The 14,815-nt window shown below is 41.5% G+C and overlaps 1 protein-coding gene across 1 annotated transcript in view; it reads right to left on the reverse strand.

The window, feature by feature from the left end:
• Window positions 1–14,815, reverse strand: part of F13A1 (coagulation factor XIII A chain) — a 160,983-nt gene that overhangs the window by 97,753 nt on the left and 48,415 nt on the right. Inside the window, exon 4 of the mRNA XM_017884150.1 lies at window positions 7,567–7,818. Within this exon, the coding sequence (XP_017739639.1) occupies window positions 7,567–7,818 (252 nt within the window). The remainder of the gene's footprint in view (window positions 1–7,566; window positions 7,819–14,815) is intronic.

Genomic DNA, 14,815 nt, shown 5'->3' on the forward strand with positions numbered 1-14,815 from the left:
ATGCACGTAACATCACAGAACCTGCTTTCTCTCTTGAAATCTGAGTCTGATAATCATCTCCTTGCCTCTCAGAATGGTGATTACGAGTTCAGTTCAGCAAGCACTTACTGAACATTAACTCAATTCCAGGCACCACGTAAGGCTAAGTGAGATAAGGATTATGCCTTCCAAACACACAGTCTAGGGAGATACTGACTATGAGCACACTTTGAAGCATATAAGAGACTGTACAAGAAAGGAATTGTAAACCACATGAATTGGTGGATGAATGTGACTCTGCATTAGACACTTCCAACCATGCTGTTTCTAGTAAGACCTTGTAAAGACCTTTGCACCTCAATCCCGGGGTCACCTACATGCCATTGGAAAGGAAGTTTACTGTGAGCTCTCTGGGATCCTTTCTTATTATAGGGCCACACTAAATGATCCTCGCTTGGCATAAGAAGCAGAATAAGTCTCTAAGTGATTCAGACACTAGGACGAATGATACATACTATTTTATTTAAGACGATTATTGAGTAAATAAAGGTTAAATTTTTTGCATAAGCTTTTAAAACTTCACAAAATTCAATTAACCAACTATTTGATTACTATTCTATCCAAACACTGTTCTGGGCGCAAAGCTAAGCCACTGGCCAGTCTCTCCTCATTCCCCAAATAGGTCGGAGTCCCCAGTTTTGTGTTCTTGTTGTATACTGACTTATTTTAGAATTTTTTACAATTGTAATTAGCTTTTTATTAGGAGCTCATTTGTAAAATCCTTGCTAGAAGCCATATGAAGGTTGTGTCTGCCTTTTTCACTGCCATAGTCCTAGTACCTAATTCAGTATTGACTTTGAATTTTTATGAAGGAATACATACTACTGTTGTAATGTGCACAGGTCATTGTGTTGTCATGGGCATGGGATGAGACATACTATCAATATTTGTGGATTGATGGATGAATGGCTCTAGCCTGAGGGTGTAAATTCTGGTCTGGGCTCAACAGTCTCCAAGAGAAGGGATGTTGGTCATTGCTACTCTGAGGACACCAGTCTTGATGACTTACCCCATTCTGTACAAAAGGGGCTAAAAAGACGGTATATAAATACAAAGCAAATAGCCTGAGGATGAATTTAATAATAAAATACAAGAGGGTCATATTTATTTATTTGCTACTAAAAGCATCCAAGATATTGGAAACATATTGATTTATTCATATTAAAGTAAATTGATTTATTTGTTTAAAGAAAAATGAAAAAACGCATTGAATAAAAAGGAAATATTAGATGCGAATTTGGTGTCAGATGCTAAGAGAGAAATCCACACACACATCACCCACAGACACACTCCTCCCAGCACACCAGATATGTTTTTGACTTTTCTCAAGATGGTAAGGTCTGAGATTACATTTACAAGTTATCTGCAACGATAGGGTGCAGCGAACCTAAAGAGTATTTACTTGGGATTATTAAATCAACACAGCAAACATTTATTAAACCTCAAGTGTGCCAGAGCCTATGGATACGAGGCTGAATGAGGTGAGGGAAAAGCAGTGATGGAGAATGGGATGGGGGAACAACTTATCAGGAGGAGAAAGATCCCTTAAAGGTAACTGATGCCCAATCAAAAATACTGCTCAGTGCTTCTCCAGAGTACTAGGCACACATACCAGAAATCTAAATCTTTCAGAACCCACTATCTGGCACTAGTGCTAGACTACCAAATTGGAACATTCTATATTTACATAGTGAAATACATTCAATAATTCAAAACTCCTGAGTCGTTAAACATGATGAATTCATAACTGCCCGTCTCACTCCTGCTGCCTTTGTAGGTACAGTTCTCTCTAACACCCAGGAGCAGGGTTTCCTCCCAGAATGGGCCCGAAGCCCGGTCAGCACCACTAAACTAAAAACTAAGCAATTATTCTCCCTGCTTGAACCCCTGCCTTCACTGGCGTGGCATCGCTATTGATCCCCATTAATGATTTAGTGATTAAGGAGGATAAATTGCCTATGAATGCAAAGAAGGCTGAAGGGCCCTCAGGAGCACAGCTGAGCATTCTCCTATCAATAAGTGCTGTGCGTGCTGCTGTGATTTTCAGCCCAGTGTCCCGTGCCACCTCGGACCAGAATCTTGTTCACCTGGCTCTCTTTTGACAATTTCTGGAAACAGTTTTCCTTCTCATCTTCTGCTATCTTTTTCACTTGGGCGACAGTCTCACCCGTCTCTTTTGACCTACTTTCCAATTACCAGGCCATACCGCTGAGTCTTTTGTTATGCATTAACACACACAAGCATAAAACTGCAGGTGATTGCTGGGCTACAGTGTCTGTGCTTGTGTATGTGGAGGGGGGCGGGGGGAGGTTCATCATATCATCCCATTTTTGGGTTATGCTTTGCATGCTAGGCTGGGAAAGCCACACAATGAGTAAAGTGGGGAGATGACCTCTTTCTCTCACTTCATTAAAAAAAAAAGATATTCAGTGCCCAAAAGCGTGGTTGTTGGAAGAGACCAAGCGGTAAAATAATAAAGCTCACTGGCCCCTCTGCATTAAGGAAGGAGAATCTGTTCCTGGGACAGAATGGGAGAGAAAAGTTCAGAGAATAAAGGAGGACAGTAGGAGAGAGAGAAGGGGTGGTAAGGAGGAGACAGACTGGAATTAGGTGCAGGGTAGAGTCAGTGAAATTTTAAGAAGAGTAAATTATACTCTCCTGAGGTGTTTTTGTTTTGTTTTGTTTTGTTTTGTTTTGTTTTGTTTTTGTTTCTGTTTTTTGAGACTGAGTCTCACTCTGTCGCCCAGGCTGGAGTGCAGTGGTATGATCTCGGCTCACTGCAACCTCCACCTCCCAGGTTCAAGCAGCTCTCCTGCCTCAGCCTCTTGAGTAGCTGAGATTATAGGCACATGCCACCACGCCCAGCTAATTTTTATATTTTTAGTAGAGACGGGGTTTCACTATGTTGGTCAGGCTGGTCTCGATCTCCTGACCTCACGATCAGCCCGCCGTAGTCTCCCAAAGTGCTGGGATTACAGGCGTGAGCCACCGTGCCCGGCCCTGCCTCCTGAGTTTTTAAATTATTGCTTATTGTTTTTCTTTCCTCTGAGACACAGGCTGGCCAGGCTGCCTTGAACTCCTGGGCTCAAGCAATCCTTCTGCCTCAGCTTCCCAAGTAGCTGGGACTGCAGGCTACCCTGGGGGCCATGCCCAGCTTTATTGTTTTGTGATTATTATGAAACCAGTGGTCCTCTTAAGTGTTAACCCTGACCAGCAGCAACAACATCCCCTAGGAACTGGTTAGAAATGCAAATCATCAGGCCAGACCTCAGACCTACTTAATCTGAGGGTGCTGCACAGAGATGTCGGAACAAGCCCTCCAAGTGATTCTGATGTGCTCTAAGCGTGGTGACCACAAAATGCATCCTTCCTCCTCTTACTCTCCGTCCCAAACTGCAATTAAGGTCTGGGCATTCACAGATGTTGTGTGTGACTGTTTTTGTTGTTGTTGCCAACATTGAAATTGAAGGTGAAGGTCAAGTTTCTCACTTGCAGCAGCACAGGGGGAAGTAGGGTTCCTAGAGGCAGAGGCAACCATAAGGTCAGAAATCCCTAAAGAATTTGCAGAGATGTTTGGGTCTCCACAGGTCAAGTAATGAAGAGGATTGTACTAGTTTGCCCTGTGTTCTGGAAGCAGGAAGGATCCTCCCGGCATGTGCCTGTAATAAGTTCACCTTCCACCTTCCAGATGACTAGCTCATATCTTCCCTATCAAGCATCTCATGCCCTTCTTTACTGCTGCTTCTCAACACATGACTTTGCTTTACACTTTACTGAAAAAAAAAAAAAAAAAAAAAAAAGTCACGAAATGATAACAACCTCATTCTCCTTCCATTAAACTAGAAAATCTGCACCCCTCTTCTTCTGTGTTACTCCTGTCTCTGGGGAGGGTAGATAGCCCCGCCCATCACAGGCTCTTCACCTGTTCCCTGGATTCCAACCACTCAAGGATTTCACTCCTAAAACTTCTCAACCTTGGCTCCAATAATCACCTCCAGAGCTTTTAAAAACCCTGAAGCCCAGGCTGCAGTCCAGAGCAATTACATCAGAATGCCTGCATGGGGGACTGAGGCATCTGTAGTTTCAAAGCTTCCCAGATGATTGCAACGTCCAGCCAAGGCTGTGAACCACTGTCCTCTCTCTGGACTGCAAACTCTCTTTCCTGGTTCCTCTCCATCATGATAAAATAACACCCACTCTCTCTTGTCTTTAAAAAATTCTCCTTTGATTTTCACGTCAACATCTAGGTGCTGCAGAAAGTCTTGAGAAAGGTACCATCTCCTGCCATCTCACTTTCTTGCCTCCAGTTTACAGTGCAGCCCATGACCATCTCTCTGGCCTCTGTCCCCATCACTTTAGTGAAACAGTCCTTTTCAAGATCATCGAAGACATCCATATATCCACACTATATGGCCACTTTCCTCCCTTATCCTATTCAGCTAATCATAGCATTCAACACAGTTAACTGCTGTCTTGAATCTACCAATGTGTCTGGCTCTGGGTTCTTTTGATCTCCTTGTGCCCCACTGACTGCTCCTGCTCAGCCTCCTTTGTTGACTTCTCCTTTGTCTCGACTCTTACTTGTTAATGACCTTGAATCATTTGTGTCCATTATTGCTCCTAACCGTGCCCGTGTTTACATGTCTAGCTCAGCCATCTCCTTTGAGTTCTAGATTCCCTTTATTCAAGTGCTGACTTGATGTTTTCATTTGCATGTCTCATAGACATCACCAAATTAACATTTCTGAATGTAACTCTTAGCTTCACCCCTCGTGCTTCCCCTCCACTTCCCACCATTTTCCCAGCTCTGAAAATGGCACCGCCATCAACCCAACTGGCCTAACAAGAAATCTAGAGTCATTCTTGAGTTCTCCCATTTCTTTACTTCTCATCTTCAATCCCTGTGCAATTTCTTTTCTCAATACAAAAATAGATCTCCAATCTAACCCCTTCTCATCTCCACTGGTACCACCATAGTTTAGTTTATCATCATCTTTGTCCTAGACCACAGCTTCCAGATTGGTCTCTGGTTTTTGTGCCACCTTCCTCCGATCCTTTCCATGCACTGAAAACCTAGGGGAAGTCCCTGTACAGCCTCTAGGACAAGAACGCCTCTAGAACTAAGGGACTCTTTCAGAACACAGGTATCTGGAAGCTGCTCATCATGTATACAGCTGAAGATCAAGGCAGCAATTAGAAGGTTATTAGACTGTCCGCCTCCTGAATAGTTATCCTGAAAGTTAATACGTCAAGCAACATAACTAACCCTTTTCCCCTTAAGAAGAGTGGCCACATAAGTTGAAGTGCATGTAGACATATATCCCATTTTACACAGATGATATAATCCAGAAAAGCTGCAAACAAACCAAAGTCTGGGTAAATCATAGCATTCTGAAATCTCCTAGAGTTCTGAGAAGTTACATGAAGCCTATGATTTTCTTTTTGTAATCAAAAGAAAGTCAGTAACAAACTCCTGATTGATAAGTATGAATTTTTAAATATAATTTTCTTAGAATAGGCTGCTTCCTACATACTCTTCCATCTCGTTCTCTTTTGCTGACTTCTTCTCTACTGCACTCCTAAGTGATGATGTTCCTGAAGGCTAGATACTATATCTTATTTCCTTCTTTATCTATATTTTCTCCCTAGGTACAGATAACTCCCAAATACACATCTCTGATTTTCCTCTCCAGATTCACATACCTACTTGTCATTTCTGCTTGTCTATCTATGGTTATCTCCAACTTAACATATTGAAAATATTAATTTATATATCTGTAACTCTGATCCTCTCAGTATTTTTCATCTCTGTAAATATCACTCCATCAGCCAGTTGCAGAATGCCTTACATCTGGTTTTAAGATTACTATCAAGAGTTCATTTTTTGAACTGCACATGGCCCAGTTAACATTTCCTGTTACCATTTACCTTGAATATCTGTCTCACAGATAGGAGTGTTGGGTACAAGATGATGAGGATGGATGTATAGGGAGTGCAGGAATAGCTTGGCACCTTTTGCCCACACTAGGCAGGAGCACTGCTTGAGCCCAGGAGTTCAAGACCAGCCTGGACAACATGGTGAGACCATGTCTCTACAAAAAGTAAATAAATACAAATATAAAACAAAGAAAAGGTCAGTAGGACCAACATGTATGTTCTAGATGAGTAGCAAATATTGTTTTCCATTTATCTATATCTAGGACAGATTAACTCTGATTCAAATGCAACTTTCACATACAAGGATCATTCAAAATCAGCAATAATATGGGCTCATTTTGGATGTTGTTAGAGAGCAATGCATGTGGGGTAGGGTGCCATGGGAAGTCTCCTGCCCCATGTGAGCTTTTATATTTTTCACTGCCTTATTTCCTAGGACCTAGAAATGGTCTTGCAGCATCGATGCTGCTGCAACATCTGCATCTGCCTCTGGAACTTAAAACAGCTTCGTACCAAGTATGGGAGCGGGGGAGAGGTACAAAAGGGCAGAGATGAAGATGAGGAGAAAATCCTGTGTGTGACTGAGGCACAAAACAGAATTGATAGAGAAATTATTGAACTTGACTGAGTTTTATTTGAATATAACTAGATTAAGCTTCTGCCGCAGACAGAAAGGAAGACCGAAAATAGCACTAGAGATCAAGTTATATTATATTAAAGTACAGCTACATCTTTGCACATCCAGAGCTATGCTTTGCAAAATTTGCACCCGCTATGCACATAAACAAGTTTGTGGAATCCTTTAGACATACAGACTTTCTGTTCTTAAAGTAGGGGGATAGAGAGGTTAGTTCCACTATGAACAGCGTCGACTTCATTTTATTTTTCTGAAGTCAGAGTCATAGATTCTAATACTTTTGTAAACCAATTTGTTTACAGAGTAATAGTGTACAGAGGTTATACTGTCAACATATATTAGGTAGGTGCAAAAGTAATTGCGATTTTTGCAATTACTTTTAATTACAAAACTGTAATTAAATAGCTCCACAAATAACTAATTGTGCAACTTTAGACAATCTCCAATTAATCCCAAAATAAATGTATAGCAGTATTGACTTCACATACAGAGGTTTTATCCTCATATACATGGAGGATGAATTTTCTATCTTTCTCTTTCAATCATTAAAAATGGTATACGTAGGAGAGGTGTATGCATTTAGAATAATGTTACTACCCCTCCAAAAAGAGATGTATTGGAAATACATGACTTTTTTTTTTTTCAAAGACGGAGTCTTGCTCTATTGCCCAGGCTGGAGTGCAGTGGCACAATCATTGCTCACTGTAATCTTCAAATCTTGAACCCAAGCAGTTCTCCCACTTCAGCTTCCCAAGTAGCTGGGAGTACAGGTGTGCATCACCACACCCAACTAATTTTTAACTTTGATTTTTTAGAGACTAGGTCTCGAACTCCCGGCCTCAAGCAATCCTCCCATCTTGGCCTCCCAAACAGCTGGGAGTATAGGCATGTGCCATGGCACTCTGCCAAACAGGTGAATTTTTAAATGAAAACACTAAATGCCTGCCTCTTACCTTCACACCAAGGATTGAAGAGAATGTACGTGTCTGTTTCTGGGTTTCGACTGGTTCGAATGATGCCATAGGGGGTCCAGACAGCAACATACATGCGGAATTTCCCCACAATACATTCGGGGGAAGACTGGACGGACAGCCGCACAGACCTGTCCTCTCTCATGACAATCTTGGCCCCCCACTTTCCACTTTGTAACTCTGAGACTATAGGCACTGGGATGTAGGTTCCCTTGTTCTCCTGTGGGTAGCGACCTATGAGAAGAGAGAAGAGATACTGCGTTAGGTTGATTTCACAAGCCACTTTTGTTCTCCCTCTCTTATCTTATAGCTGAAGGGACAGGAGTAATCCATTAGAATTAATCTTGACTTGAAGAAACATACAAATCAGGCAAGTCTGCAGATTACTTTGACTGTAAGCAGAAGAACCTTCAAGAGCAAAACTTATTCACTTCATTTGTTTTCTATAAAGCATGTAGAGGATTCCACATTAAGACAAGCAAACAATGCTCCATTCTAGCCTCCCTAATTACTAATTTCAAAGATCTTTAAAAGAGTCTTTGGTAGGCATACTGTTAGAGAGAGAACTTTCCAAGGAGGTGGTTCCATATGTTACTGCTGGGCAGTTTTGTGAGGATGCTTAATCTTAATGAAAATACTAATTTACACAGTGCAAACCACTGAGAAAGATGAGAACTTCAACACTCTGCTATTAGGGATATCAGGTATACCACTGAGAATGAATATCACATATACTTATAAATCCAGTACAGATTTAAACATTGTTTTCTGCCTAGGTGCCATGGCATCTAAGTAATGCTCTTGAAGACACATGGGACTCAGCCTCTCAGGAGCCCCTCCATAAACACACCTGCATAAGCATGTTTGTTCCAGAGGCACCCATCTCCTGTTTCTGCTCCCTCTTTGTGCATACTGTCTTGGGATGAGCTTGCCTTTTCTCCCAGAGGCTTTATTGTTCTCTGGAACCCCTTTCACTGTTGGCGTGTAGACATCAAAGGCAATCTTGCCAGGTAAATGGAACCCATAATTCATTTATTACAGCGGTTCCCAGCAGCTGTCATCAGTAAATACTGATTTAGATTTAGAATACACAGTATTTAAAAAGATGCAAGTTTAGTAAAAATAAACTTACAGAGATAAAATTTGCGTGTTAATGACAGATTTAAAAAAAAAAATAAGGGATGAAAGGAATTTGAGATAATTATATAAGGATGCACTTTGGGGAATAGCAAAGAACTAGAGAAGTACATCTGAAAGCACTCTTTGTACCTGCTATATGCTCAACCTCAGCTTCACCTTTGTGCTAACTTCCACTTTTGTTTTAAAAGCTTCACCTTTGTACTAACTTCTACTTTTGTTGGGAACATGGAAAGAATGAAGACAATCACTAGTTTCCACTGTTACACTTTAAATTAAGACTTCAAAGACTCATATTAAATTTTACCTATCAAACCCAAGTTATACAAAAACAGTAAAGCAAAAGGAAAGCTATGCTTTTCGTGCTGACTTTGAACCCAGTCATAACCTAATTTAAACACTACTTCTGACATTTTTCATTCATATATTGATATTGCCTACTATGTGCTAGACATTATCCTAAGTGCTAGGGATACAACAGTGAAGAAAACAGACAATAATTTCTGTGCTCATAGAGCTGATATTCCACAGAAAAAGCCAAAGCATGTGATTTACCATGTTCTTATCACCCCTTTATTCCCTATAACAAATGATGAGAAGTAAACCATTATCATCATCCTAATTTGACAAATCAGGAAACTAAGACAGAGTCATTAAGCAACTTACCCAGGGTGATGCAGCTAGCAAATAGTGGAGTTCAGATTTGAACCCAGACCATTTGGCTTGAGAGTCTGAGTGTTTAACACTAAGCTCTATGGCAGCTGTATGAGTTGAAAATGTTTTGGAGTTGATGAGAACTATGTCAAATTCTGACTCCACAATTAACTACTGGTGCAACTTCAGGCAAATCACTTAAGTGTTTTAGCTTCCATTTTCTTGACTCTTTGCAGTTTAGTTTGGGAAATAAAAAGACAATCGATTTTATCATATAATGAAAGCTTTATGCTTAGCACACACAGGGGGCACTAATTTTGTTTTCTTTTTTTGAGATGGAGTTTCACTCTTGCCACCCAGGCTGGAGCACAGTGGCACAATCTCAGCTCACTGCAACCTCTGCCTCCCGGGTTCAAGCAATTTTCCTGCTTCCTCCCAAGTAGCTGGAATTACAGGCACCCACCACTACGTCCAGCTAATTTTTTGTTTTTTTAGTAGAGACCAGGTTTTGCCTTGTTGGGCAGGCTGGTCTCCAATTCCTGACCTCAGGTGATCCACCCGCTTCGGCCTCCCAAAGTGCTGGGATTACAGGTGTGAGCCACCATGCCCAGCCACTTCTACTAGAAAGTAAGGCAGAAGGAAGAAGGGGTGATTTTTTTTTCCTCTCTGGTTCTGAATCTGAAGAAAGGTGAATGTCCCAAGGAAAGTAGGTTACTTGTGTTGATTGAGATATTGTGGCTAAGGGGAAAGAAACACAGCTGGCTCTACCACTTCTGTGTGATCTCAGGCAAAGCACTCATCCCCTGTCAACTAAAACTTTGCTTCTTCTATAAAATGGAGATCATGGTGGTCATAGGTTGTGGTAGGGAGGGCAGCTCAGTAAGTGGCAGTTGTTGTTACTTCCCTATTGTCCTGGGCTTTCTGATTCCTCTAAGTGATCCTTATCTGCTCCATCTGTGGGAAATTAGGATGGATTTACCAACTGCCAATAGACCTACCGAAGTCCAAAACTATTTCAAAGGCCAGTTTATCCCAGATTAAAAAACCTTAAGCTGACTGATTTTTCCATCCGGAGAACTTGTAGAAGTGAAAAAAAAAGAAGTGTTGTCATTCATTAGTAACCAAAAAGTCTTAATAATTCCAGAATCATCATGGAGTCACCTGAAACCTCCCATTCAATCATAATTTCTGATTTTCTGAGTCATTAATGATCACTGTATTCTCCATTCATCCCTTAGAGCAATGGTTAAAAAACTATAGTCTGAGACCAAATGTAGCTTACCTACTGTTTATATAAACTTTTATTGGAACACATTTATGTTGATTTGCTTGTGTATTATCGTGCTACAATACAACTCTGCTCTTGTAAGAGCAGAGTTGAATAGTTGTGACAGAGTCCATATGGTCTGCAATGCCTAACACAGTAGCTGGCCCTTACAGTAAACAATTGCCAACATCTGCCTAAGAGGATTTCACATTTTATTTATTTAAGGCGTGATTCATTATGGACTCTTGGTGTCTAACACTTGAGCCTTAGAAGAAAATATCATCGCCTAGTTTCTCCTTCCAAGGAGAAATATGTTTCTAAACTATTCGCAAACATCTATACTACTAGTAGGTCAACCTTTAGTTTCCTTAAAGTCTCCTAGTTAAATTCCCCACAGTCTCAGGGGGTGTTGAAAACATAGGAAGTTTGTAGCTTTTTACTGATTTTACAATTCATAGCTAAAATGCTCAATTTTAAGATTGCAAAAGTTGTTTAGAGTCGCCAAGGCAGTTCACATAGTGATGGAAATACAGTGACAGGAATTAAGTTTTGTTTCTTAGGGTCCTCACAAAACCTCTGCGAGGAAATTTTTACAGATGGGAAACTGAGGCTTGGTGAGGGTGTCATGTATGCACATCACGTAACTAGGCAGAAGTGGAGACAGAACTGGGGACAGGGAATCCTGTTCTCTTTGCCCTATGTCATGCTGCCTCAGTGAAGGAAGGTGGAGAATGGCAAAAGGGATCTAGGGAGATGAAAGGAGGTGAGAGAAGAATAAAACTGGAAAGTCGGAAGGAATATGAGGAAAAGGGACATTGAGAAAATATGCTGTGGTGGATAAAAGATGTGGGAGCCAGAAGTGAGGATCAAAGGAAGTAACAACTGAGTGAAGAGAAGGAAGACCAGGTAGAGAGGAACCTGCACGAGGGTCTCTCTGGGCCAACTCAATTTTTTGTGATTTGCATTGGGAAGGCTTCCAAAGAGTGAAGACGCCAAAGGGTGAAGGCTGAGCAACCCTGCTGATACGCTGATGCCATGTGACCCGGGAACAGGGTATGGAAACACGTCAGGGACAGGGAGTGGTGAGATGAATTCCAAAGGAAGGAAAAAGAATCCTGATTGGAAGCCTTTTCATATCCCGGTATGGGAAAGCAGGTTAGGAATGTGAAACCTGATGTGTCAATAGCACCTCGGGGTCTTGGTGACTGCTCTATTACACTATGTTTAATTCTGAATGTAATGATTTCAGTGAGAGCACTGGGGAAGTATTCTCCATGATTGAACTGTGACTGAGGAAGTAGTGACAGAGTAGTATTTCATTTCACTAAATAGCCCTTCTCAGCCCCAGGAGTCAGCATGGTTATGAGACCACAATCCAGCTATCCTTGGAAAACCCATCCATCAACATCCATGACTGCCCATCAGCTATCCTTGGCCCAATCTGGATGGGAAACATGGCTGCATACAGGGACCTTCCATGCATGTGTTTGCCTAAAGGATGTAATGCCTGGATAGATGTGTTTTTCTCCTTTTCTCCCCCAAATCATGCAACTTTGGGTTAAAACATCAGGGCAAGAAAAGAGAATTGGGAAAGACAGCATCCAAGAAAGGAGTCCCATTTTGTTTTAATAATTTCAGCCTTTGAAATTGGACTGCTAAACATGAGGAAATATTATAATTACCAATTGCAATTTTTCACACTTATCAAAAATTAGTGCCATCTTCCCAAGTGATCTAGAAATTAACATATGCTCTTAGTTTAAGTGCTTGCTTTCATTTGTGAATTATTATTGAGGTCACAAAACTACCGTTTTTAAGGCAAAAGTCGCTTGGACCATAGGCCTATATTCGAATGCCTCATAGTCCCTTTACTGAGGGCCTCACTCTCCTTACACGGACCTACCTTAATCCCCCCAGCTGGGATGTAGGAGGAAGAAGATGAAAATCTTTAATTCCATTATGATGTTACTCTGTTCTAACCTTAGATACCTAGGCTTGAGCTTTGTGCACAGTTTCTTGATATTAGTATTCTTCACAAGATAGGCAAGAGAAATCTATCTGCAGCTCAGATTCAGTGCTATGTGACCCTGGGGAAAATGTCCCCTCAACCTTTCAAGGCATTCCACAGACCAGAGAGCCCACTGCATGCAAAGCCCTGCATTGGTAGTGCCCACTAGAAGAATTCATTGCCTTTTAAGAAATTAATATTTTAGGTTAGTTGATGGCTTTGAAATATTTTTACTTATAAAATACAATGTCCCAGGTGGTGATGAGGTTCCCAGGCAGTCTATAAAGGACATCAAATAGCATATGGTATGGTCAGTATGGTTGAATATTGTTCCTAATAAAACTGTTCTGACTCCACCTCTCTCATGCCTAGGACCTGGAAGAACATACTTGCCATCAAGGAGGGTGACTGAGTAGATATATCTGTCAATCACTGCTCCCTCTCGTGCTCCAAAACAAAGAAGCTAGTAACTCAGGACACTCCCACTTCTCTCCTCTTTTGGGTATGCCATCTGTAAGTCCAGTGGCTGCAGTCTATGCCCCTGATACGCTATGCTTAGTAATAAGAAGAATTCTGGCCATATTGTTAGGGAAACAAGAACCTAGGAGAGCCAGGGTCACAACCTTTTTAAATCAACTTCATCTTAAAACTAGCAAGGCATTTTCCTTGCCAGTCAAAACCCATGGTCCTAAGACGTTGACAGCTAAGGAAGCAACTTGGTAATGCCTGCAAGGACAAAATCCTACAACAACAGAAAGTCCAGATGTCCCGATATCTGTAACGATATATACTTTCGAGATAATTACAGTTACGCTCTGATGTACTCACACACTAAAATGTCAAGGATAGTTTTCTTTAAATCAACAGAATAGCAAATTTTGTCATGTTGTCAGCCTACCCACACATAAGCACAGTTTAGCTTAGTCTTTACGTAGACAAGACCCCTATATAAGAAAAGCTTAAAACAACGACAGTGCATTCCTCTACTTGCTTTCTGAGGACACCCTACTTTGTAACAGAGTAGCTGTTAATAAACTATCTCTTCTCACTGCACTCTGTGACTCACCTTGAATTCCTTCCTGCATGAGATCCAAGAATACTCTCTTGGGGTCTGCATCGAGACCCCTTTTTCTATAGCAATTATTTGCCAGAAAAGCCCAAACAAACCTTTATCTCCTTATTCACTTAGATATCTATTCCACTTGTTAAATTGAACTGAAGACACTGTCTAATATGTCTGTATAGCTTCCATAGAATGTCACAGTGTTTTGCACCCAGTCGGTACCTAATAAATGTCAATGGGGCTGAACTGAGCTCTCTGCAAATGTCAAGCCCCACTAAGGTCATCATAGAGATGTTAGAAGCTCTGGAATGAGATGCCTGCAGCAATCCAGGTGTTCAATCCAAGCACCCCTCGCAAGAAACAAACATTTTATTTCTAAGCTTTTCCTTCAGAGGGTGTTTTCCATTCTTATATAAATATATTTTAAGCTGAGCTCTGACTCCATCTATCTGCTGACTTCCTTTAAGAGTTCATTCTTAAAAGAGGATTGTCTCTAAGGAACACAGGAATATATCATGTCTTCAGCTGAGAAGGGTAAATTTCATGATGTTAATTCATTTTCCATTTGATTCATTTGTTTTCCCAAGGCACACCTTTCATGTTCAAAATAATCAATCTATTTCCAAGTAGGCCCTGGAAGTATGAAGGTGACAGCATGATGTATGTGGCAGTGCTGGAAGTGTGAATACAGTTGCTTTGGAAAAGGAAGCAAAACTTGTGCTAACCGTCTTAGGATGGAAAGGGAGTGTGCTGAGACCAAGAGGGAATAAGTCCCCGAATAACTCTTAGAAATACCAGGTAACCGGGGGGGCGGAGCAAGATGGCCGAATAGGAACAGCTCCAGTCTCCAACTCCCAGCGCGAGCGACACAGAAGACCGGTGATTTCTGCATTTTCAACTGAGGTACTGGGGTCATCTCACTAGGGAGTGCCGGACAATCGGTGCTGCTCAGCTGCTGCAGCCTGACCAGCGAGAGCTGAAGCAGGGCGAGGCATCGCCTCACCTGGAAGCGCAAGGGGGAAGGGGATCCGTTTTCCTAGCCAGGGGAACTGAGACACACAACACCTGGAAAATCGGGTAACTCCCACCCCAATACTGCGCT

The sequence above is a fragment of the Rhinopithecus bieti genome, unplaced genomic scaffold (assembly GCF_001698545.2).
Source record: "Rhinopithecus bieti isolate Rb0 unplaced genomic scaffold, ASM169854v2 scaffold_14232, whole genome shotgun sequence".
NCBI classification, from domain to species: domain Eukaryota; kingdom Metazoa; phylum Chordata; class Mammalia; order Primates; family Cercopithecidae; genus Rhinopithecus; species Rhinopithecus bieti.